Below are 22,933 nucleotides of genomic sequence, written 5' to 3' on the forward strand. Positions count from 1 at the left end.
GTGGTCATGCCCCTGCAGAGGTTCCCTACGTGAGAAGAATAAGACAGGATAAAATACAAGAGTAGAAAGAGGAGGGAGTATCATGGTTACTATTTTTCATAGGTAATGTTTAGGTTCAGTGTTTGATGTATTCAGATGTGTAAATGGAGAAAATGTGGTAAAACTTACATAATACAGGACCATTTCACCATTGGTCAACACTCTTGTATTTTACTACCAATGAATCTCTAAAAGATCCTGCTGTACTCCTTCTGAATTATGGAGGAGCTTGTAAAGAGCCAAGCCCATCTAAGTCCAAAGATGTCTTGGAAAACCTACAAAGGCTGACAGAGCCATGCTCTCTCTAAAGTTACCTCATTATTTACAGCAGGATTGAATTTGTAGATGCAGAGCTGCTCTTTCAAAATCATTATTTACTGGGGAGTAACTGATGAACAGAGTTACATCCACAGGAATAAAATACTTTAATAGTGGGAATTCAGCTTAGTCTTGCTCTTCTAATTTTTGGCTGGCTGACTGGTCATTTGTACCATTTTAGGTGAGCGTTACTTGCTGTGTTACTTCTCGATTAACCAGTACAAATATGAAAAAATCTGTTTATTTGCTCTTTGTTGTGTAGCTTGGGTTCCTTAGCTACAAACATCAGTAGAATATTTCTGTTTTGGCTTGAAATACTTAGATTATGAAGTCTTGGTTTTCCAGTGACAGATTCAGGCTTTTAGAAAGCAAGTAGTGAAGTAACTCTTTGAGTTCATCTGAAGCATAGGTATATCATTAAGACACAAGAAGGACTTCTCAGAGTTGCTAAACAAAGGTAACCAAATAAGGATAGTACCAGAGCTGAGTTCTTGAATAGGTTCACTGAGCTGAACAGGTAACCAACACCAAATGAATGAAGTAAGCAAGTGAAAATTGCGGAGGTACAGAAGAAAACTGTCAATTTTGAATTTTTTCTGCTTAGCTTTGGTTTCTCATTAGCAAATTTGAGAGGTGTAGTGTACAATCAGCACAGTCATAATTGAGGATATTCTATTGAGAAACATTGCATATATCTTTTCTGAATTTACAAGAGGGAATTATTTGAGTTTAGTTACTCCTGAAAAAGCGGAGTCAGCATCCTGACTACGAGCACCACATTGAAAAACTTAGTCCATGAGCTTATTGCACTTAGATTGCATCAAAACCAAGCAAAAGATTTACAGATGGAGTGACCTACTTTCAAATCTTGCTCCAGCCTATGATCGCTGTGTGGTGCTAACTGAAAGCATGCCTTATTGATTTCTACTCCCTGCTATTACTATTGACAGGTTGTTTTAACAGAAAGGAAAAGGCAAGAATGGGTTATAAACTGAGACTATGTTTTTGTATTGCACTGTAAGCAGTTCCTCGGTTCCTCTGTAGTCAGCTTCAAATGTGCTAGAATTGTATTCTTGTGCTGTAATAACATTTTCTATATTTAGCAATCCCCTATCTTCAGAGTGGATTGTGATAGAATAATCAACTAATTAAGCTCCTGCCCTGTAGTTAGACCTCACAGGGCTTTACTGCTAAGCAAGGGACAACTTTGCCGACTGCAAACTTAGCAGTTATTGATTATCTGATGTAAACATTTTTATATGCTTCTGCATCGAATGTAAATCAGAGCTCAAATGGCTGCTTTCAAAACCAATCTGGAAAACTGGCTATGAAATGCTTTTGTAAGTGGACTTCTTTCCTGGATTTTGTCCATAAGATTCCTCAGCTTTTTGCTTAATGCTTTGATCTTTTTCCTGGCTTTTAAGTATGGCATTCTTTTCTCCCTCAGGCAGGGAAACCCCCCCCAAAAAAGATGTTTTTGACATGTACTCCTTAGTTTATTTTTATTTTTATCTCTTTCTATCAATGAAAGCTTGGATTCAATTTGACTAATACCCATGCTCCTTGGTTTTCCTATTTGTATGGTAAGAGGAAGGTTCTTATTCTGAAAAAAAAAAAAAAAATAATTAAGAAGTGTACATTAGGATGCCCATCATAATGATTAGCAATTATTTTTGCTCTTTCAGTGTAGTAATTCTTATGTATTGTTATGTTGGTAACTATTTAATGAAGGTGTCTATCATATTTTGTATTTTCATTCACTGATGCTTCATATGATCATTTCTCTACAATCTGCTGTCTGTGTTACTCTGTTCTCTTTAGTGAATTGTTATTTATCCTCCTTAGTGGGAAAAAGTAATTGTGATTACCTGCTTATTTAGATCCAGTTTGGGATCAGATATGTATTTTTTTTTAAAGTTGAGGTTTTGGAAGTCAACTGGATTTCACAGTAGAGGTGTAAATGCAGGGCTTTTTTGAAAATGTTGTCTTTCTATCCATCTTATCATACCAATGACATCCAAAATCATGTTCCAAGTCTAGCTTTGCTTTATAATAACCTAAAGGCATTCTTAATGAAAGCTGCCTATGTTGATTTTGTTGAGCCAATTCAGTGGCAGTACTTCCAGTAGATTGTTTTTAAATTAATTATGTGTAGATCTTTAAGTTTTAGTCTTGAAAGAAACAACCATGGTATCAGATTGAAATAAAATGTTCCCCCACATAAGTAATCCAAAAAGGTTAAACTTTTACTTGGACAGAAGTGATTTTAGCTGTAGCTTCAACTTCTTATCATGGAGGTCTGGAGTTGTTGCTCTTGATTAAAATCATAAACTCAACCCATCTCAATAATCTTATGATGATGACTTAATCACATTCATTTCCTTCTTTCTGCTTCAGGTCCTCCAGCACCTGAAAGATGTTGAAATACAGGAAGTGAAGATCTGTGACTATGAGAAGAAAATAGAAGAATCTGAGATTAAATTAAAACAGCAACAAAACCGCTGTGAAACTGTGAGAACAGAGAGGAACCTGTACAGTAAAAATCTGATTGAAGCAAAGGTAGAATAGTTTTCTCTTGTGTTTCCATCTTTGCTTATATTGTGCTTTTTTTTTTTTTTTTTTTCTGATCTACTTTCCTTTTGTTAAAAGGAAAGCTGACTGGCTTAATTGCAGAAATGATTTCTGAATTCCTCTGGGGAAATGAATGTTTTAGATCCCTGCGTGTTTATTTGGACAGTATGGATTTGGGCTGGAAATAGGAATTCACAGTCATTGTGTGGCAATACTCCAACTTCAAACTGTGCACAAAATCAGGATGTAGTGGAACTATGGATTTATATAGCACAATCAGGAAAGAAACTTCTTTCTTTCCTTCTTGAATCCACTCAATCCTATCCCTTTAGAAGTTGTACGGTCTGCATGAGAAATAGAATTTAATAGGAATAAGATTGCCTCCTTAGCTCTGTATGCATGTAAGCAATAGTGTAAATTGTGATTTAGAAAGCGGAGGGAACACTTTCTCAGCTGAAGGAGAATTTTCTGGCAGAACTAAATGCTTCTACCTAGTTCCTTTCAGTGAGTGTCATTTTCCTCTGATAATGATTCCTTCCATTCATAACTTTGCCTTCAGGGTCTCACTAACGATACTTGAAGAAGAGAACAGATCACCTAAGCATATAATTTGTTATTCTGATATAAAGATCTACAATACTATACTAGTCCTGTTGTGGTTGACAGAGACTGGGACCTTGGATGGCTGTAGTTTACAGTATTGGTCATTTTAGAATAACGCTTTTATAACATAATCATGGTAGATTACAATTTATGCTCTGATATGAATAGCTAGGTGTTTTGCTTGAGAAGCAGATGGGAACAAAATGTCCAAATACCTATCCTACTTGATGATTGATTTGATTAGGAATGAACTGTTTTATTAAGTAAGTGAAATGCTTTGCTTGTCCACAACTTGCCTCTTGTCATTAGAATACATTCTAGAAGTAATGTGCGGTTCTTGCTGCTCCCAAGCAATCCCTTAGGAAAAATAATAGTTAAAAAAAAAAAAAAATTGCAGTTCAATGCTGATTAATATTTTTAATATATATCCAGTATAAATTCTCTTACTTAGGAAGAACTGTTCAGTTATAAAAAGAAGCAATAAACTCGTCAGTCTCTTCAGTATTTGAGTGTTACATGGCGGCATAAATAATGCTGTTCAAGTTTCAAGTTATTAGAGGCTGTTATTTATACTTCAACTTAGCTTACCATAAAACTTTTTAGCAAGTAGTTTTGTGGAGTAAAACAAATTTGCACAAACATGTTTAGATAAAGGTGTTTGTGGTTTGCTTAATACAGAAAGATCCCCACCTTAGTAATGATCTCTGTGCTGGCAGGCAGTCAGTATGATACAAATACTTTTTGCATTCACCTCTGAAGTTTCTTTTCTTGTTAGGAGCTCATTTGTTTACAGCAGTTGATTAGGAAACCTGTTTGCAAAATAATTGTGTTGTCTTAGTGTTCTTCATCAACTAGAGAAGTAGGAATGTATTTGGGTATATATCCGGGCAGTAGATTTTAAATCTATCAATCCTCAGTATTAGTTAAGAGACTCATGGGCTATTTAGCAAAACCTGCTTTTGACATGACATTTGCAGGACTGACTGAATGTGCAGGTAGATGAGCCTAATGGCATATTATCGCATCTATTTCCAATTAACTTATTTGGTGGTCCAGACAGACAATTAAGTGTGGAGTCCATGTTTGCTTTTTTTTTTTTTTTAAGACCTGTCAGACTGGTAATCAGTACTTTCTCACTACCGTTTGCAGAGTGTCATGACTCAAGATCTTACCTGACTATGTCAAACAATCATGAAAGAAAATGTTGCTCGCTTGTCAATCCATGCTTATGGTGGACAGTGCTGAAAGAGCTCTAAACGTGATATGGTTTTGTACTGAAACAGAATGTATTAATATGAAATGCTATTGTCTTCTCTGTGAGGTGTTAGCCTCCAGCTGAGGTCCATCAGCTCATAAAGCTACTTCTGCTAGATTCAGAAGAGCATGTCTGTCTATGTATTGAATTTACTAGCTTTGTCTTCATCTCACAACATGTACCATCACTGCAGTCAGTCAATGAAACAGTTCCTTAGTGTCACGTGAGCAGGCACCTTTGTGTTGTGAATGGTCAGGGTGGCCTCATCTCTCTGCAGTGCTTGCAGGCATGCGTTTTGAACCTAAAATTTATGCCAAATATTCTCATACCAGGGAATTTTTCATCTCTGAGCACACTTTTTCTACTCATGTTTGTGTAAACTAACAAAAATGCAAAATGGAGATAAGTTATACTCACAGACATATTTTATCTTGCTCATAGCTATATTCATTTTCATAAAAAACTTTGTATCCAACTGTTTACAACATTATTGAAAAACACAGTGCTTAGAAGCATGGAAACAAATGGATAGAATCAAAATCTTATTAATTTCAGTTGACTGCTAGTTCTTATTTTGTGTCTAGAACTTCAAATGAGATGGCTTATTATACTCATTATTAATGAGCATTGTTGTTACCCATGGAGACCTTTTTCCAGCAATGTCATGCTAGCATAAACTAAAAAATATCATTTAATGAAACTGTTTCATTCTGTTGTATTAAAAGTAACATCTTGTGGTATGTACAACACATCTCTCAAGTACTGTAGTTTCATTTTCCAGTATCAAAATGACCTGAACTCCTTCACAAAAACTTACCATTTTGGGGTTCTTTTTGTGATTGCTTTCTGTCCTATTAGGATGAGATAACAGAAATGAAGAAGAGACTGAAAACTGTGACGCATCAGGGGGATCAACTGAAAGAGGAGATCAAAAAGAAAGAAGAAGCTCTTGTGAAAGCACATCAAGAACATCAGCAACTAGAGAGGGAAAAGGAATCATTGAAAGTAAGAGTCCTTACACAAACACACCTTATTACAAAGGACAGCTCCCATGATTGTAGAGACTTCATTGTTTTCCTGGTCTGTGGGAGTTGTTTTGCTGTATTTTATAAAAATTGAAGCCAGTTAAAATGTTTATTAGATTTGTTGGTTATACAAATCTTCCACATATCTGACAAATTTAATCTCTGTGATTATTGTTAGAAAGGTCCTAGACTGTTTTGAGAAGCTTTAAATCTCTTGGTCACTCAATGTTTTTAATACTAAGTTGCATAAGTGTGGATTTGGGTGTTAACCTGCTTGTTCTAAACTTGTATAATGGAGACCTTTTTAATTCAAGATTTCCTTTCTTTAAACCTCTCTGTCTCTGTTGTTTTAAAGTGCAAACCCAATTAGGTTGTTTTTCACAATTCTGATCTTGAAATCTGAGCTTCTAGTGCTGTTCTTTCTTCTCAGCCCTGACAGCATCCCCTTTTTTAGATATACTATTAAATTTGTGATGAAACCTCAATGCAATTTGTTGCTCTCTCAAAAGATGGAAGGAGTTTGTGTTCAAAACAATGTATTTTTCTCTTTACTAGGCACTAGAAAAAACAAAAACAAAACCACATCAAACAAACACCTGCAAAACCTCTACTATTTCCACAATGTTTTCTTTTGATAGCTTATTGCTGTGCTGCAATGACTTTTTAGGTTTTCAGCCCCACTCAGCAATACTGTAGTTGTGACAAGATGTCAATAAAGTTTCATAAAAAGATGATGAATTTTGTTTTTTTATCTGATCTACCTCAGTGTTGCTCTATCAGTGATGGAAGAGTCAAGTAGTGCCTCATTTTCCAGGTGCAGCTTTCTGCCTTAACTAGTTGCCAATTCTGTCTCATCACCTCAGAATTGTCTGCCATTCATTTGACAAACATATGATTGCTACATGGTTTACCCCCTCAATTATTCACCAGCAAGTGTGTCCATGGACTGACATTACATTAGTGGATAGCTTCAGGGCTTTGTGGTCTTCTACCTGAACGTCTCTGCTGAATACTAAAGCAGAGGAGGATTCAAAGAGGAGGCTGACTGACACTGGCACAAAAAAGCCCCAATTATTTGTGTAACAAGCCAGCTTCAATTTGTCCTGCTTGCACAGATGTGAAGGAAGTAAGCTATTCCTAGAAAATCGGTTTAAAGAATGTGCTAAAGCATGGAGGAGTGATATTCATAGGAATGAGATTATAGAGACATTGGACTTATGCTTAGCTCTGCTGTCAGAAGGGTCTTAAAAGATGTGTGATCATGGCAAATCAATCATGGGAGGCCTGATTAAAGCTCCATTAAAGCCAGTACAATGCCATCTTTTGGTTTCAGTTGACCGTTTGAAAATATGTATTTAAAAGCTGTAAGAAGTATGGCTGTCCAGGTTTGAGGCGCTGTCAAGGTCTTCTGTCTTTTTATTTTTTTCAGCATTTTCTAGAAATCTGAATGTGAAACTTTTTACTTTTAGTGTTATTTCAGCATTCTCTGTCCAGTCCATTTTGCATCTTCTAAAATCTGTATTTTTCTCCCACCTTTAAAGCAAATACAAAAAAAGCTTTACTTACTGTAGTACTTCAGAACCTAAACAGGAATTTGATTCGAGTTCAGTTTGAGAAGTTGGCATATAAATGTCCCATATGAATTCTTCCTTCTTGCTGACTGTCCTTCAATTTTTTGCAGACTCTCTCAACCAACCTTAAATGAGATATGCTCATATAGAACAGTTTCAATCCTGACACTTTTTCTGGTCTTACTGTGTTTATTCATTTCTTTTTCTCTGCACGTAGATCCTAATAATGTGATCTTCAATATATTTAACCTCAGTGAAAGTCCTGTAGTCTGTGGGGCACGCGTGTGGTTTAAAGTATTTATGTTCTTCGCTGTATAAGGTTGTTGAGATCTACTTTAACTTTATACATTTCAGCAAGATTTGTTTACATAATGTTTGCTGCCAACATCTGCTGTCACTCTTTATTTACAGTTCATAATTTTTGTGACACAAGGAGAACATAGAATTTTGATATATTAAAAAAAATATTATCCAGCAAACGTGTAATGCATGAGCAGTTTTACATCCGTAGACAGCTTTTGCACACTCTTGATCACATTTCAATATGAAGTGGCTTGCATTTTTCTTCAGCTGATGGATTCTAATAAACATCCAACATTGAGTAAGAGAGATATGAAAGTTGCATTTATAGGAATATGAAAATTTTATTAAAGAAAGTAAGAATTGAACATGTTATTTTATTATGATGATGGAACTGCTTTTTCTGTCTTAAATCAATAGTTTTAGGTGCAGCCTTCATCACAACCTCGTTCTTTCAGCATTCAACGATGCTATTTCTGAAAAGGCTACACGAACGTTATCCTGTATAAGGGTTGGAGTTGTGAAAGTGTTTTCTAGTCAAGGCTGGATAGTTTTCACATCCGTGAAAACAAGCTAGTTATCTAGTTTCACTTTGTCTGAACTTAATTGCCTACAGCTAAACTAACTGCTAAAAATTTCTAATAATTCAAGATGATCTCAGTGTTTTTTTCTACTTATGTCTTGAATTACAGAGTTCATCACAGTAGCATAGAATTACTGGGTAATTTCCAAGATTTGTGTTAGTGGCATGTGATCACTGTAACAATGCATTGCTTAAATTTTGCTTAAGGGCAGTCCTTCCTTTTCCAGTCTTCTACACTTCCACTAAAAATGCTCACGCTCTTTAATTTTGCTCTTCTTGCCTAGTTGCCCTGTTCCCCATATTCTTTTATTTCAGTCTGAAGCATATCCTGACTAGATAATGATTTGTACAGTGTAGATCATTGTCCTTTCTAGCAAGATGAGTTATCCTTTCTCACAACACAGCCTTGCTTTGAACTTGTCTGCTAGATTTTTCAACAAAGTAACTACTCAATTGAAAAAACTCTCTAAATATCACCTTTAAAAAAAAAAAAAAAATACTAAATGAGACTCCTGAATTACGACTTGAACCATTATTATAGATAAAAATTCTTCTAAATTTCTGCTGTGTGTAACATTATTAAAATACTGTTTGCAACATTTATTTATGGGTCTTCATCTTGTTTGTTTAGAGATTTATTCTTAAAAACTAACAAAATATGCACTTGTTAGGAAATGAAATGAATGTATGAGATTGTATTCCTAATTTATAATCCCAGATATATAATGGGAAGTTGTTACTAAGCACGCTTGACCTATATTATTTGACTCCACTAGGCTGAACTACTTAAGATGAAAAAACAAGCTCTGGAAACCAAGAACTTTATAGAAAATCAGGAGGCAGAAGAGAGAAAACTCCTAAAAATTATTGCTGAGGCTGATGCTGAGAGGCTGAAGCAGAAGAAGGAATATGACCGGGTAGGAATCTCAAATTTGCCTTTTCCAACACACTGCATCCTGTTCCCTCAGTTCAATGCATTTTTTAAGATCAAGATCCTCAGCTACTATAAAAGTGGTACTTCTAAAGCTTCATAGTGCTATTGAAATAAACATTTTAGGGTACTGAAGTGAGTGGAATGATGTAGTTTACGTACTATTCAGGAGACTAAACTCTAATAGGAGAAGCTGCTTAGGCCATTGCTATTGTTTTTTTTTCATTAATAACTTCTTAATGCACATGATTTTCACTGATGAAAATTTAATAATGATGCTTTGAAGTTGTGCTGAGGAACTGTAACTGACATTATTGCTTTGACCTGCATCCTTAGGTTATCAATGAGAGAGATGTCCTTGGGTCCCAGCTTGTTCGACGCAATGATGAGGTGGCTCTTCTCTACGAAAAGATCAAAATCCAGCAATCCATCTTAAACAAGGGTGAGACTCAGTACAGGCAAAGAATTGAAGACATCCGGCTTCTCAAGCTGGAGATCAGAAAACTTCGTCGTGAGAAGGGAATACTTGGTAAAACTGTGGCTAACGTACAGGAACTCAGGTAGAACATCTGATTGAATACATTTTTGTAGTGACTGCTTACTTGATTCTGTATTTGAGACAGAATTGTTTTCATGTGTGATAAAGATTTGTATCAACAAACATTATACCTTGGAGAAGAGGATTATTTGCTTTGACCTTGTACACAAGGTCACAAGGAGCTAATCAGTGAAGATTAAAATATAAAATGAATAAAAGAGAAGAAAAAAACATCTTGTCCTAAGCTGAAGTAGTTTCCAAATTTCACCTTGTACTGTGAGTTACTGCCTGCAGAATAAACTTGACAGAGAGCAGCAAAGATGATGTTCATAGTTCAGTGAGCTACTTAGTGGTACCTGGGGCCCAAATTAGTGGAACTGCTTTTTATTAGGCAATCTGCAGAGGATAGGGAGCAATTGACATATTTATAACAAACTCCTACTCATTTTCAGAGCTTTTTATTTCCAGATTTATATGTAGACTTGCTCTGAGAGAAAGATTTAGTTAAATTTTCATTGAAGGTTGTGTTTCTTTAAAACGGAATTTTAATGGCCCTGGTCTGATTTATTTCCTCCTACTCTGGCTTAATGCTTCCTTTTTTTTTTTTTTTAACCCTCACAAGCTTAAGGTATATTCTTTGCTGACATGAAGCTATTGTGATTTTTTCTGTAGAATCAGACTTGGTTTGTAAGAAGCAGCAGGTATGTTGTCAGCAAAGAACCATTGTACTGTTCTATATAGATATCACACTTTTGAGTAAGACATTTAAGTTAACTATATGACTATAATTCCATGGCCTTCACTGGAGCAAATTTACTTCAGTCTGTGGTCAGTCCATTGACTCCAGTGAAATTATGCTAGCTTGTTTTGGTGTAAGATAAAAAAGAACTGGGCACAAAACACTAGCAACTGCAGTTTTCATTGACTGACTGCAGACAGGAATAGGATTTGAATTCTTTGCCCAAATGCATTCAACTGAAAGCCTGTTACTGCATTGAAACTCAGTAAAGGCATTGAGGTATAGTGCTATACATGCCACGATGGGTGGATCAATCTTGCTAACTGCAACAGCAATCACATACTTTAATGAAGTCCAAAACTATCATGAAAACTGTCTGTTGAAAGCATCCATTTATCAGCTGTTCTGCTAATTAGCTTTCTTGATTTGCCAATTGGAGATGTTCTTTTTTTTCCTTTTCCATAACCTTGTCCAACCTCACAGTTTAAAAAAAAAAAAAAAAAAAAAAGGCCCTTTTTTGTCTAGTGAGCTAAATTCAATGCTGAGGTTGGCAGGGAAAGGTTCAGTGGAGTAGGCATATGGCGATTCTCCACTTCCTTTTCTCTTCAAGTACTTACAGGATCCACCCACCAAAATGATAAGAGTTGGATCCTTGCAGAAGTGCCTTTTTGTTTCCTGCTTCTTCACTATTTGACCCCAGCGTATGAATCTTAGTTGTCAAAGCATCTTTGGACCATTCAATTAATTTTAAATTCAGCAACAGATAGTGTCTGGAGTCCTTTGAGGAGAGAAAGTAAGAGTAAAAGAAATCAAAGTTGGTTTCTCCAAAGAACAATGTTCTTCATAATTAGGTCGTGCAATGTGTTTTCTTTACAAGATTGTGTGAACCATGTTGTTTTAAAACCTTCTTCCAAATACAAACCCTCAGATTCAATACAGAGGCAATTCCATAACTCTGATTTGTAGGCTACTGCAGATGAATTTACTGGCTTTAATGTACACAAAAAAAACTGAGTTGTGAGTAAGGTTTCCTGAGAACTGATGAAAAGTCTCTTTTTTGAATCATTCTTACTGAAGTGAATGAAGAGGTCTACCTGTGTTATCTTCCAGGAACTCCTATATAGTGTTCTTAGTCAACTGTTAATTACAAGAGTAACTTTGCCAGTGTTGTAATGTGTGGAAGAATGGTTTCTTCATGTTCATGCCTTGGATAGATTGGTTTGGTTCACTGTGGAGTTTTTTTTTTTTCTTTTTTTTCCTTTTTGTTTTATTCTGATCTTAAGACTGGAGGTTCATCACATGCGGAAGGAGCTATTAAGAGAACAGACTCGATGCAAAGTTTTGGAAGAAGAACTGGAGAATCCCTTGAATGTTCACAGATGGAGAAAACTGGAGGTAATGTCTCAGTATTGAGTTCCTAAAGCCCATATTTCCAAATCAGTGACACAGCACAAAGCCTATTTACTTTACTGTTATGCAAATTATGTGGAAGGGCAGGCAGACTGAAATTTCCATAGTACCAAAGGAATAGTTAACTGCTGAATGGCTTCCTTGCACAATGCAATCAGTGTTATTTTTGTGTCATTTTCTCAATGAAAAATTGCAGAGGGAATTGTAAAAAGCCAGTAGAATGCTAAAGTGAGTATGAATGCATAAGGTGAATTTAGAAGGAGGTGGTTCCCTAACATGGGTGAAGTGAAAGAGGGTGATGGGAAAAGGTATAATCCTGCTCTTACCAATTAGATTTAAATGTGAAGAAAGAATTATAAGGCTGATAGGGCATGTGGACTGGGAAACAGTCAGACCTGAAGTCACATGTCACATTTTTCACCAAATCTGTGAAAAAAGAAAAAGTACATATAAGCATTGGTGGGCTTCCAAAGGTAGTCATTCAGGGTAACGTGAGGTCAGCTGTTACGTAAACAGCAAATCTAAATTTTCACACTACTTGAACCTACCAGATGAAGTGGAAAAATAATAAATCTGTCAAGCATAGACCAAATACATGAGCATCAGTTGGCATCACTGCGTATTTCCAAAGTAAGTGAGAGCCAGCTGAGATTTTTTTGTTGCATGGATCTCCAATCTGATGTTAGCCTGAGTAGCTTAGCTCTAATAATGAATGTTAGCATGTTAGTCCTTCCAGAAGTAGAGTTGAATGTGATTACTAGCATTGTAGTTAATTTCTGTCCTTTCCATGCTGAGCTTAAAGATTGAGCATTGTGAATAGCTTTTCTCATGGAAGGGAGATAAAGTGAAAGATGCTGTCCTCAAAGACATCTAGACACAGTCTCTAGTAATGCTGTATAACAAAGGCAAGTCAGGCTGGTGGAAACAACCCGTGTTGAGAGAATGAATTTATGAGGGCTGATAATAGGTTATGATTTCTTTCCATTCTAGTTCAGTGGTTTGTATTTGAAACACAGAAAACCACCAGATGGCTGAATTCATATGAAATAACCCTGATGGGGTTTTGGTTCAATTCCTAATGAACAAACATCCTCACATCACTACTGTTGTCACAAATTGGCACCTTTTTTGGGTAGTGCTATGGAACAGTCACAGTCTGAGTAGTTCATGGGGCCTAAATTACTTTTTAGCCTGGTTTCTCAGTAAATGATGCATTGTGGGTATGTGTATCTATGTTAGTGTATCTCAGTTACACTTAAATTGATTAGTCAATTTAGGTGAAATCTGATAAAGGGTAAAGAGCCATGAGATATCAAGGTTCTCATAGATGCAAGCAAATAAGCAGGGAATATGTCTTTACTGAGGTATTTGCTGTGTTCAGTCCTTATGATCCACCACAGAAACCACATGGGAGAGGAAAAACCTAGTGAGAAGGATGTGTTGTGCATAACAAGGTTCCTTTTGTTCAAGAAAAAAAAAAAAAAATTCCCTCTCCTAAAATATCATTTGTTGCTGTTTGAGGTTTTTAAAACTTTGGGAAGTGTTTGCACTGCTCTCTATATATTAGGAGACAATTTCAGTTTCTGCTAAAATGCTGACGCTAACTGTCTTTTTGTTCCTTGTTACATGGTTCTGCCAGTCTGTTGGTTTGGGGGTTCCATTCTGAAGGACTCTTACTTATACTAGATGTTTTTATAGGTATTCAGAAGTTTAGTAGTGCTAAACATGAGCATATTCTGACTGTTTTTCAAGAGGCAGAAATTTCAGACTCAGAACTGCTTGAAAACTTGCCCTAGGAAACAACTAATACAGTTTCTCCTTCCTCTCTGCATTTAATTTCATGTTTGTTACTTTCTGATGCTTAGATATTGTGTTTTTAATCTGCAAGCAAGAAACACAAGTTAATAGAATTTTTGAGACTACGTTGCTTTTGTCTAGGCCAGTGATCCAAGTACCTATGAACTGATCCAGAAAATACAGAGGCTACAGAAGCAGCTTATCAGCAAGACAAGTGAAGTGATAGAAAAAGAACTGCTCCTACAGGTATTGCAGCATTGGTAGATTGTTGTATCTTGTTATTATATTTGACTTACCCTGCATTCTCTGTCTGCTCAGATGTGTTTCTTAGATGCATCTTTGAATTACTTTTTCATGCTCCTTAGATAGCTTTAGATGGCAGCACTGACACACTGAAAGAGAACAAATAGCATCTGATTAGTTAATTTTTGTATTCTGGTTTCTGATACCTGGATAACTCTGGAAAATAAAATTAAAGGTTTGTCTTAGTATATTCATGTTTTAGATTAACCTTCAAGTCGGTATTACTTTTGGCATGGCATTTTTTTCATTTCAGCCATGTCTATTATGACCAGGACATGAAGAAAAATCTGTTTGATTCCATTTGTGCTTAGGTTGGCTTTTGACAGAGTCCAGTGGAGTTTGTGTGAGTTAGAATCATGAAATCACAGAATCAGAAAAGACTCTTTAGATCATCAAATCCATCCAATCCCCTTCAATACTAAATGTACTATGTCCTCAAGAGCCACATCCAGATGTCCTTTAACTCCAGTAATACCAGTAAGATTTATGTTATAGACTCAAAGTGACCCTAAATTCCCATATTGCAAACATCACTATCAAATGTGGTTTTTGTTTTTTTTGTGTTTTTTTTTTTTTTTTTTTAATGGAATGTTTTGGGTTTCAACCATGTATGTCTAACTGAGAAAAGATTCTCCTTCCCTCAGGGGTAGATAGCTGTAGATGTGATTTGAACACCTTGGTCTTAAATACTCTAACAGTATTAATGCCTATATGGTGTATCACATACTGGCTAGTGGAATATTACTGGAAACTTCTGTCTTGAGAAGAAGCTCAAGGGTTTGCCACTTTATTTATTTATTTATTTATTTTTAGGAAAAATAGATCTGCAATTATGTGTTAAGGTAACGTATGGTGTATTGTCACGCCTTTGCCTGAAAAATATAATCTTTATTACATAGTACTGAAGTGGTACTGTAAAATAGTTCGTTAGCTTAAACAAATGAAGCAAATACAGCTTCAAACTTGCTGTGCTTTACCCATACACAAACCCAATTTTACCTGTGTGATTTTTATACAGACTGCTGCTTATCTTGCCTTATCCTTAGTGTGCTCCCATTTAACTATAATCTATAATCTTAGTTAAAAGTGAAGAGCTGAGGTACAGAAATTCTGAGTTATCTGACCAAGGAAATCTTTGAAATAGGTATTTGACCCTAAGTTACTATAGTAGCCATTGGCTACAATCCTTCTGTGTAGCAATCTCTTCTGCAACACGTTTTTATTATTTTCCTAGATTTAAGTCAGAGTTGGACTTACATACTTAATAACACTTCTAGATACGATACTTGAGATCCTTTAGGTCTTAATTCATGCATCATTTTTCCATGCAAGAATGCCGAAATGAACATCTCCTTTAGTGAGAATGATGGTAAAGAAAAGGCCAAAAATACCATGCTCTACATTATGATTAGGGCTTTACCATCAACATTTTTGCATATTTTTTCTGGCTTGCCACAGAGCTTTTTAGTCAAACACTAAGACTGAAACAGTTATTTCATAGCAGTATGTGGGTGAGGAGAGGTAACGAGAGATGGAGGACATTGCTTGGAGGGCAGCTGATATCCTGTAAGGGCAGTGTGTCCAACTGGATAGGTCATTGGTGGTATAGGGCTCTTAAATTGAGTGTGCTATTTGAGCTTCTTCTGCTAAGTGGCTGGATAACATTGGACAAGTCATTTTATTGTTCTTTGAACTAGTTATCTTGTATACAGATAACATGGTCTAACAGCCACAGACATCCCTTTGCTCTGGAGCTGTAATGGTTGTGGGCCAAATCTGTTCTTCAAAGTGAAGTAGATTTTCTTTCCAGGTAGCCAGCACTGTTCAGTCTTTGCCCACATTCAGGGATGAGGGAACTACTGAAGACTTGTGCTCTCTCTAGTTAGCTCATTCACACCTGTATTCAGAGACTGCAGGAGCTTAGGGATACAAACTTATGAGGTTGCCTTTGCTTGCATAAATCATACTTCCTCTCTAATAGTTGTCCTTATCCACATTTTGTCCTGTACAAGGGCATAGCCATTACATGTATCTGCTTTAAAATATTCTCAATCTCTTGCTATACATAATAGTTTTTAGGTGTGTGGCAAACAGGATATTTTTTATAGGTAAAACTTGTGAGTGTCTCTGTCTTTGATTTCTGTGTGTGCATATGACATAGCTTATATTCAATTACATCAAAGTGTGGTAATAAAATGGTATGGAAAAAGCTATGTGGATTGGATATTGAATGTCAAAAACACCTTTGGAATCTAGAAATAACATAGGTCTGAGAGTGATTGAGCTCAGTGTCAGCAACCTGCAGTTTGATTAGTAGGCTATTCACCTTGCTGCATCCTCATACAGAGCCATAATGCTTGTATAAGAAAAAATAATTCCATTTGTGTTGTATGCAATATACTTCTGTCTTCTGACTGTTCCTTTATAAATAAAAGCAGGCTTATACAGGGAAGATGGACATAAGAATGGAAATTTTGCTAAGGAAGAATAGCGTTATATGGAATCATATAGAAAAGTATCTGCTTATCTAACCTGTTCCTGCTGTGTATTTGATCATGTCCTTTTTAGTTAGCTTTTTCAATCTTTCTCACCTGCTAGATCGTTAAAAATGATGCAGCTCTAAAGTGAGGCCTTACTATCCGTGCTATGTGATTAAAAGAATGAGTTGCTACATTTCAGTCAGAAAATTTGGATAGCTGACAGTTCTCTTGTCCAGGTAGAATGCAGCTTGACTTGAAAATATCTTAACATTAAAAATATCTTTCATAACCTATCATCAGACTTTTACTGAGAAATATTGAATATGCAACATGATGAATGATTTTGTACAATGACTTGTTAGAGTTGAATACTTTAATATTGAGACAGAAATATTTTCCATGTTTAAGAAATTTCTAAATTAATTAGCTTATAACCTATCAGCAAGTAGAAGTGAATATCCTGAGACTTTGAAAAGTAGATGCAAGGCAGTCAGTGGCTATACTTTCTTCTTTAACTCAGGGTATTATCACACCTGTGAGCTGCTATGCTGATGAAAAATGCTGTCTTAAAAATCAGATCCAAAAAACCAAGGTCTTAAATACTTACGATCAATAAAAATCCAATGACTTTCTTTCCAAACATAGGAAATGTTACTTCAGGGTTAGCTGGCATCCATGTTTGAGTCATTACCTTCCACCTGAATTTTACAGTTAAAAGATACAGCTTTTTTTTTATTATTATTATTCCTTTCTAAACTGTTGAATAGTACTGCAGTGCTTTGTGAAGAAATGTGTGTTAAACATGGAATTCCAGCAATGGGTGAAAGTCTTTGTGAACACATGGTGTGAAGAAAATGCATTGTATAGCCATAAGGTGTAATTATTATTAAGCAGAAGGGCTCTGTTAACAACGTCTGAATGGAGAGGAAAAAAAAAAAAAGCCCATTTTACATGTGGGGTTGTTCCCAGATCCCCCATGTGACTGAAGTACAACTGCATAATGAACAGTAATGTGTGGTAAACACACAATATATCCATATTACCTAGTTATGATTAGGATTAACTTGGTTATAGGAACTTATCCCACTGCAAGTGAATTATGCACTGTTTTATTTGTTTCAAATTTAGTTCTTTCTATTGAGTAAACTCTTCTAATTTGATTTACGTCTGACTGAGTGGAATTTTATTCAGCTGCATGTCTCAGAATGGATAACAGTGGAAAGATTCACAATATATGTCAGCTACCTCGGTTGTCAATCACCTCAGAAGATTGGTCATAAATGTAAAAGAGAAATGGGCAACCAATATTATTTGTGGAGGGAGGAGGCAAGGGGGGAAGCACAGTGATAAATACAATATCTTACTACCTAAGCCTGTAGTACTGAGAGTAACATTATTCTACATGTGTGCATTGTTTTCCTAGATGCGTGTGTATGCATGCACACACATGTAATCAACATTATTTTAAGTTCCTAAGTTCTGAATATCTTTATTTTTCAACAATCAAGGACTGCATAGGTGGGATGTGAGGCTTCCAGGCCATTAGCATCTTGAGATCATAGTTTCAAAGAGTGCGAGGGCAAAAGGCGTGATTAGCTCATATATCTGACTCATATTAGAGTTAGAAAACACCCACATGCCCTTGTACTGAGCCAAGATTTTAGCCAAACCCTCCAAAGAACTGATGGTACCACTGACAGAGAGTGGGAGGTGCAGAGGGGGCATTACTGTCTTAGGTATAAATTAGCAGTTTCATTTCAGGTATTAAAAGATCCAGGGAAGGGAGAGCAAAGGCGATTTTCTCTGTGACCTTGGGCAGGTTACTGAGCTTTTGCACACCTCACCTCAAATAAAAATGGAATAAAATCATTTCTATGCAAATAGTGGTGTGTGAATGAATATATTAGAGACATGACTCAATTCAGTAGTAACAGTAGCTAGCTAAACACTCAAAATAGGTAGATGTTTTATTTCTTCTGTGCTAACTTGATAGTAGACCTGTTGTATCCAGTTTGAGGTGCTTGTTGCTGTTTGTCTGAACAGATACATAACCATCTCTTCTCAGAGCTGCTACTATAGTCTCATAAAGCTGCCGTGGGTTTATGCAGGCTGGCACCTGCTGAAGTCAGAGAAGTTTTATTCCAGCTAAAGGAGAAGCTCTAGGATTTGCTTCCTTATCTTCATTATACAAAACTTCTGCCCATTTATTATATAAAATATTGTTTTTGCAATCTTGTGTCATTTCTTTTCAGCCTACAAAAGCCCCATCCTCTTGAAAACTGTTTCTTTCTTTAGCCTGGCAGTTTCATGAAGCAAGTTAGATTCTTCACTGATCTCCTAGTGTTTCATATAGCTCCCATTATACAGCATATCATGCAAAAATTGTGCTCAAACGTTGAGTAAGAGATTATCTCCTTGGAGAGTCTGCTTGGGAAAGTGGGATTCGCCCCCATTGTGCCTGCCTTTATTTTGGTATTCTGAATGCTCAGTTCAGTTTTACTTTAGATATTATCTGTACGTTTTCAAAATCTTACTTCACCCCCTCAAAACTGGCATTTATATATTTTCAGTTGCTGAGTAGAGATTCTACTTAGATTTGAGAGCACAGCCTACTTTATGTTATATCTGGCATAGATTGTCTGAGTTGAGTATTTTTTGGCAGAATTGTCTATTTTCTTAAAAATAACTGTAGTTTCGTTCAGGAAACTAATAACTGTAGAATCCCAAAGAGTCTCTTTTGACCTACTCGTTATTGTTTCTCTGTCATCTTACCTTTAGAGAGATTTTGGTGGAGGTAGTTTGAGTGAGTGCTTTGTATGTACTGAAACTTCCAGGTGAACTGCAAAATCCACTACTGAAATACAATCCTTTTTTCACTTTTCTTTTATCATTATATATAAAGTCAGCTTTTTGAAGGGATTTTTCCATGCAAAAATTAAAAGGAATTTTTTTTAACTTTTTGTACTTCACTGGGACTTGGCTCTTTTCTCTCTCTCTTTTCTGGAGGATTTGAATTTGTCTGGAAGCACTGGATTAATGCCCTATCTTAAGGCTGAAGCTAGCAGTTCCCTCATCCCTCAATTAAAGCAGTGAGTATATTGAATTTTAGACCCTTTCTTTGCTTCAAGGTGCCATTCCTACTGGCAGAAAAAAAAAAAAAAACGACTTTTTTCTTATTCAGCTTGTACCAACTCTTGAATGGCAGAAGATTGTCTTGCCAGTGTAACTGCATCTAATTGCTTAACCACACAGTGGCTGTAGCCACATCAGCGCAAATAAATCACGCTGCTGAGAAAGCTAAGCTGGCAAAACATTTAACCATTGATCAAATAGTTCCTGACATTTTAAAAAATGTCCTTTCCTTAAAAAAAAAAATGGAAGGATTCTTATGAATCTTGAGGAGAACGAGTATTAGTAGTACCCCAGTGAGTGTAGCATTGGAGTTTGACTCCAGTTTCAGTTAGTGACTGGAATTTCCAGGATTTATACCGACGTGTAGAAATGAGAAACACTGCATGGACTCTGGCCTGAAATATACTCTTGAGTTTTCAGATGAGTATGAATTGAAGAAAAAAAAAAAAACTATTTGCACAGTGTTGTGTACTGACAAGTTGGAATTAGTCACTGCTGGATCAAAGGGCTTTGTTTGGAAACTGGACTCTGAAGAGAATCTGTTTTTGTTTTTTTTTTTTTAATAAGAAAAATGTTTTCCCGTGAACTCTGGCTGTAGCCTAGTTCTAACTAGTGAGAATTACGTATATCTAATTATTAGTGCAGTATTTTGGTGCACAGCAGTCTACTGAGTTAGTGCCTTCAAATTAATTTCATCCCAGTGCCTTGAATTTGCTTTGAACTGGAGTCTCAAAGGCAGTATGAGACACATGGAGGTACTTCATACGCTGTTATTCATCAGGACTAATTTTCAAGTTATTTCCTCCTTTTGCCATCCTTTCATTTTCCTTTTGTTGAGCTTGAAACATTCATTGTTCAACTAGGTCTTTGATTTTGGATTTTTACTCTGCCTCTAAGGGTAAATGTTGATGTTAACTAGAACAATTAGGCTATCTTTCAATGATTCTCTGCCTCCATACAATTAGAATTTCTCTGGCGCCTTTTACTTTGCCACCGATATTCTTTCTCTTCTTATTATTAATTTATTTATTAACATTCTCATTTGCCCTAGATGCTGACTGTGTATCCAGCAGGGTTCTGTGAGCAGTGTGGAACCATTCACACTGAGCAAATTGTAGGACCATTGTTATTTCTCTGTGCAGTGCACTTGAGTTCAGATGCAGTTCTATAATGATGTAGTAAGTAATCGCATTTCATAAACGAGACAGTTAACAGGCTCACTCGTGTGAAGATATATTGAGGTTCTGAATATCTTGAAAACTTTGTGTGAGCTTTAAGAATTAAGTAGGTATTCAGTTCATATGCTAGCTCTCCTCAGAAGGGAGTCCATTTCTATTTCTACATATTTTGAATATAGTCCTTGGTAAATTAGGGTTTATTTTAGTCCTTCTAATCTCAGTCCATCCAGAATTAGAAGGTGTTCTACGCTGTAGAAACTTACAGCATGATAAACTGCTCTAAAAACATACTGACATTTATATTCTTTTCCTCCTCCCACATACATTCCAGTTCAAATGGATGAAAATGAAGTCCTGCCATTAAAATAGCCTGTTTTGTTTAGGGTCTGTTGTTTTAAAGAGGACATTCAAACATGGCAGAAAAGGTGATAAGTTTAGTGGCATCAGGTAAAGATAATCAGCTGCTCTTTACAAAAAGAATACTGTTTTCCAATTAAAAGAATAGGGCATGTATATCTGGCATTAGCAAATGGGAAGCAAAGCAGATAACTTAGTACTAAAAAAAAAAACCAGTTTTGGTGAAGAATTATCTTAGTGGAAGGGTTTAATTCATTCTGAATCTTCATGGAGCTTCATTGCTTTCGTAAACAAAACGGATTTTGGTTTTGGACAAAAATTAGGTGCAAATTTATTTAAGAAATAAGATGGAAACAGGTCAAAATACTAAATTCTGGGAATCTGTGCCATTTTTAGCTGCTCTACTTGTGTTTTACCCAGAAATATTTCAGATTCTATTTATAAACATGAGTATGTTACAGGTGAATTAGCCTCAGAGTTTATGTATGTACATGAACATGTAATCTGTTTCTAAAGGTTTTTAGGAAAAAAGATGTATTTCCTTGTTTGAACTTGGATGAGAACTGTAGTGGGTCATAAAATGCCATCTCTCCACACCATGCAAGATTGATTTAATTACAGAAATACCATCCTTGATAGATGAATGTCAAGTATAGATTTGTTTCCTGCATTTTAATATTTGTACATTGAGTCCATGAATTTTAGCATGCATGGGAGAAATTACTGTTTTGAAGTATACTGTAGTTTATGGTTGTGCTTTTCCTCTGTCTTTTTAACCTGCTTCTCTAGTCCAGATTTGGTGTTTCTGACAAGCAAGAAGCAGATGAATTGGTTTACCTGGCATGATACTCCTGGGAATCTGGATTCATTTCTATGTATCTTCCAGGAGTTTTAGTAAAATTTGGCAATTTGTGGCAGCATGTCTCAGGCCCTTTTGTAGGATAAGAGGATTGCTGCCTATCTGGAAGTAGTACTGCAGCTTAACTGTGTTAAAGATTGACCAGCATTCAGAGACTAAAAAGAGAAGGCCATGTAAACATCCAGGTAAAAAAACAAACAAACATCTCTTATCTGTAATCTGCATCAGAAAAATAAAAAGTAATTGCCAAAGTATTTTCTTCAAATGCTTTTTATTTAGTCTGGACCTAGAAATCCTGACCATGGACATGCTGTGCCATTAAACTAAAAATATTTTGTAAAATGACATTCCTAAAGTTCTGACTCAAACGAAATTACCATTAGCTTCAGTAATAGTTCTCCAAAATAACTCTTGAATAAAAAGCTCAGGAATTGTTCCAGCAAATGGCAAACAAACAACTGAAACCCAACTTGTTTACTCCTCATCCCTGTATTCAGCATGTATCTGGAAGGAAATAAATCTGCTGTGCACCTCAGGGTAAAATGTATTAATCAACTAGTTATCTTGTTAAGGGAAAGTAAATGACTTGCTGTGCTGACTGAATACATTGCTATGCACAAAGCTAGCAATGCTGTTAGCAATCCAATACTGACTATTAGCCATCCAGAAGCTGCCAAAGAAGTTAAAATACTGGAGAAGTTCAACAGCAGTGCAGCAATACATTCAAAGCTCAAATTATAAATTGTGACCTAGAGCCAGTTGCGAATCTTTATTTTTCAGAAGTACAGTTTGTGGACATTATTCCACTAAGGCAAACGTATCCTGTTCCTGCCTAAGCAGCAGGATGTGGGCATCCTGTTCTATTAAGGATTACTATTTTGTATGACCTTAAAAAAAGGAAGATGTTCCACAAGGACAGACTGTTATTAATTCACTTATTTTCA

The 22,933-nt window shown here is 36.0% G+C and overlaps 1 protein-coding gene across 4 annotated transcripts in view; it reads left to right on the plus strand.

The window, feature by feature from the left end:
• Positions 1–22,933, plus strand: part of CFAP58 (cilia and flagella associated protein 58) — a 59,057-nt gene that overhangs the window by 20,929 nt on the left and 15,195 nt on the right. For all 4 annotated transcript variants that reach the window (XM_031554502.2, XM_019617802.3, XM_085230111.1 and 1 more), the window contains 6 exons: positions 2,755–2,916; positions 5,645–5,791; positions 9,042–9,182; positions 9,533–9,756; positions 11,757–11,868; positions 13,822–13,926. In XM_031554502.2, the coding sequence (XP_031410362.2) occupies positions 2,755–2,916; positions 5,645–5,791; positions 9,042–9,182; positions 9,533–9,756; positions 11,757–11,868; positions 13,822–13,926 (891 nt within the window). The remainder of the gene's footprint in view (positions 1–2,754; positions 2,917–5,644; positions 5,792–9,041; positions 9,183–9,532; positions 9,757–11,756; positions 11,869–13,821; positions 13,927–22,933) is intronic.

The sequence above is a fragment of the Meleagris gallopavo genome, chromosome 8 (assembly GCF_905368555.1).
Source record: "Meleagris gallopavo chromosome 8, MGAL_WU_HG_1.1, whole genome shotgun sequence".
In the NCBI taxonomy this organism is placed as follows: domain Eukaryota; kingdom Metazoa; phylum Chordata; class Aves; order Galliformes; family Phasianidae; genus Meleagris; species Meleagris gallopavo.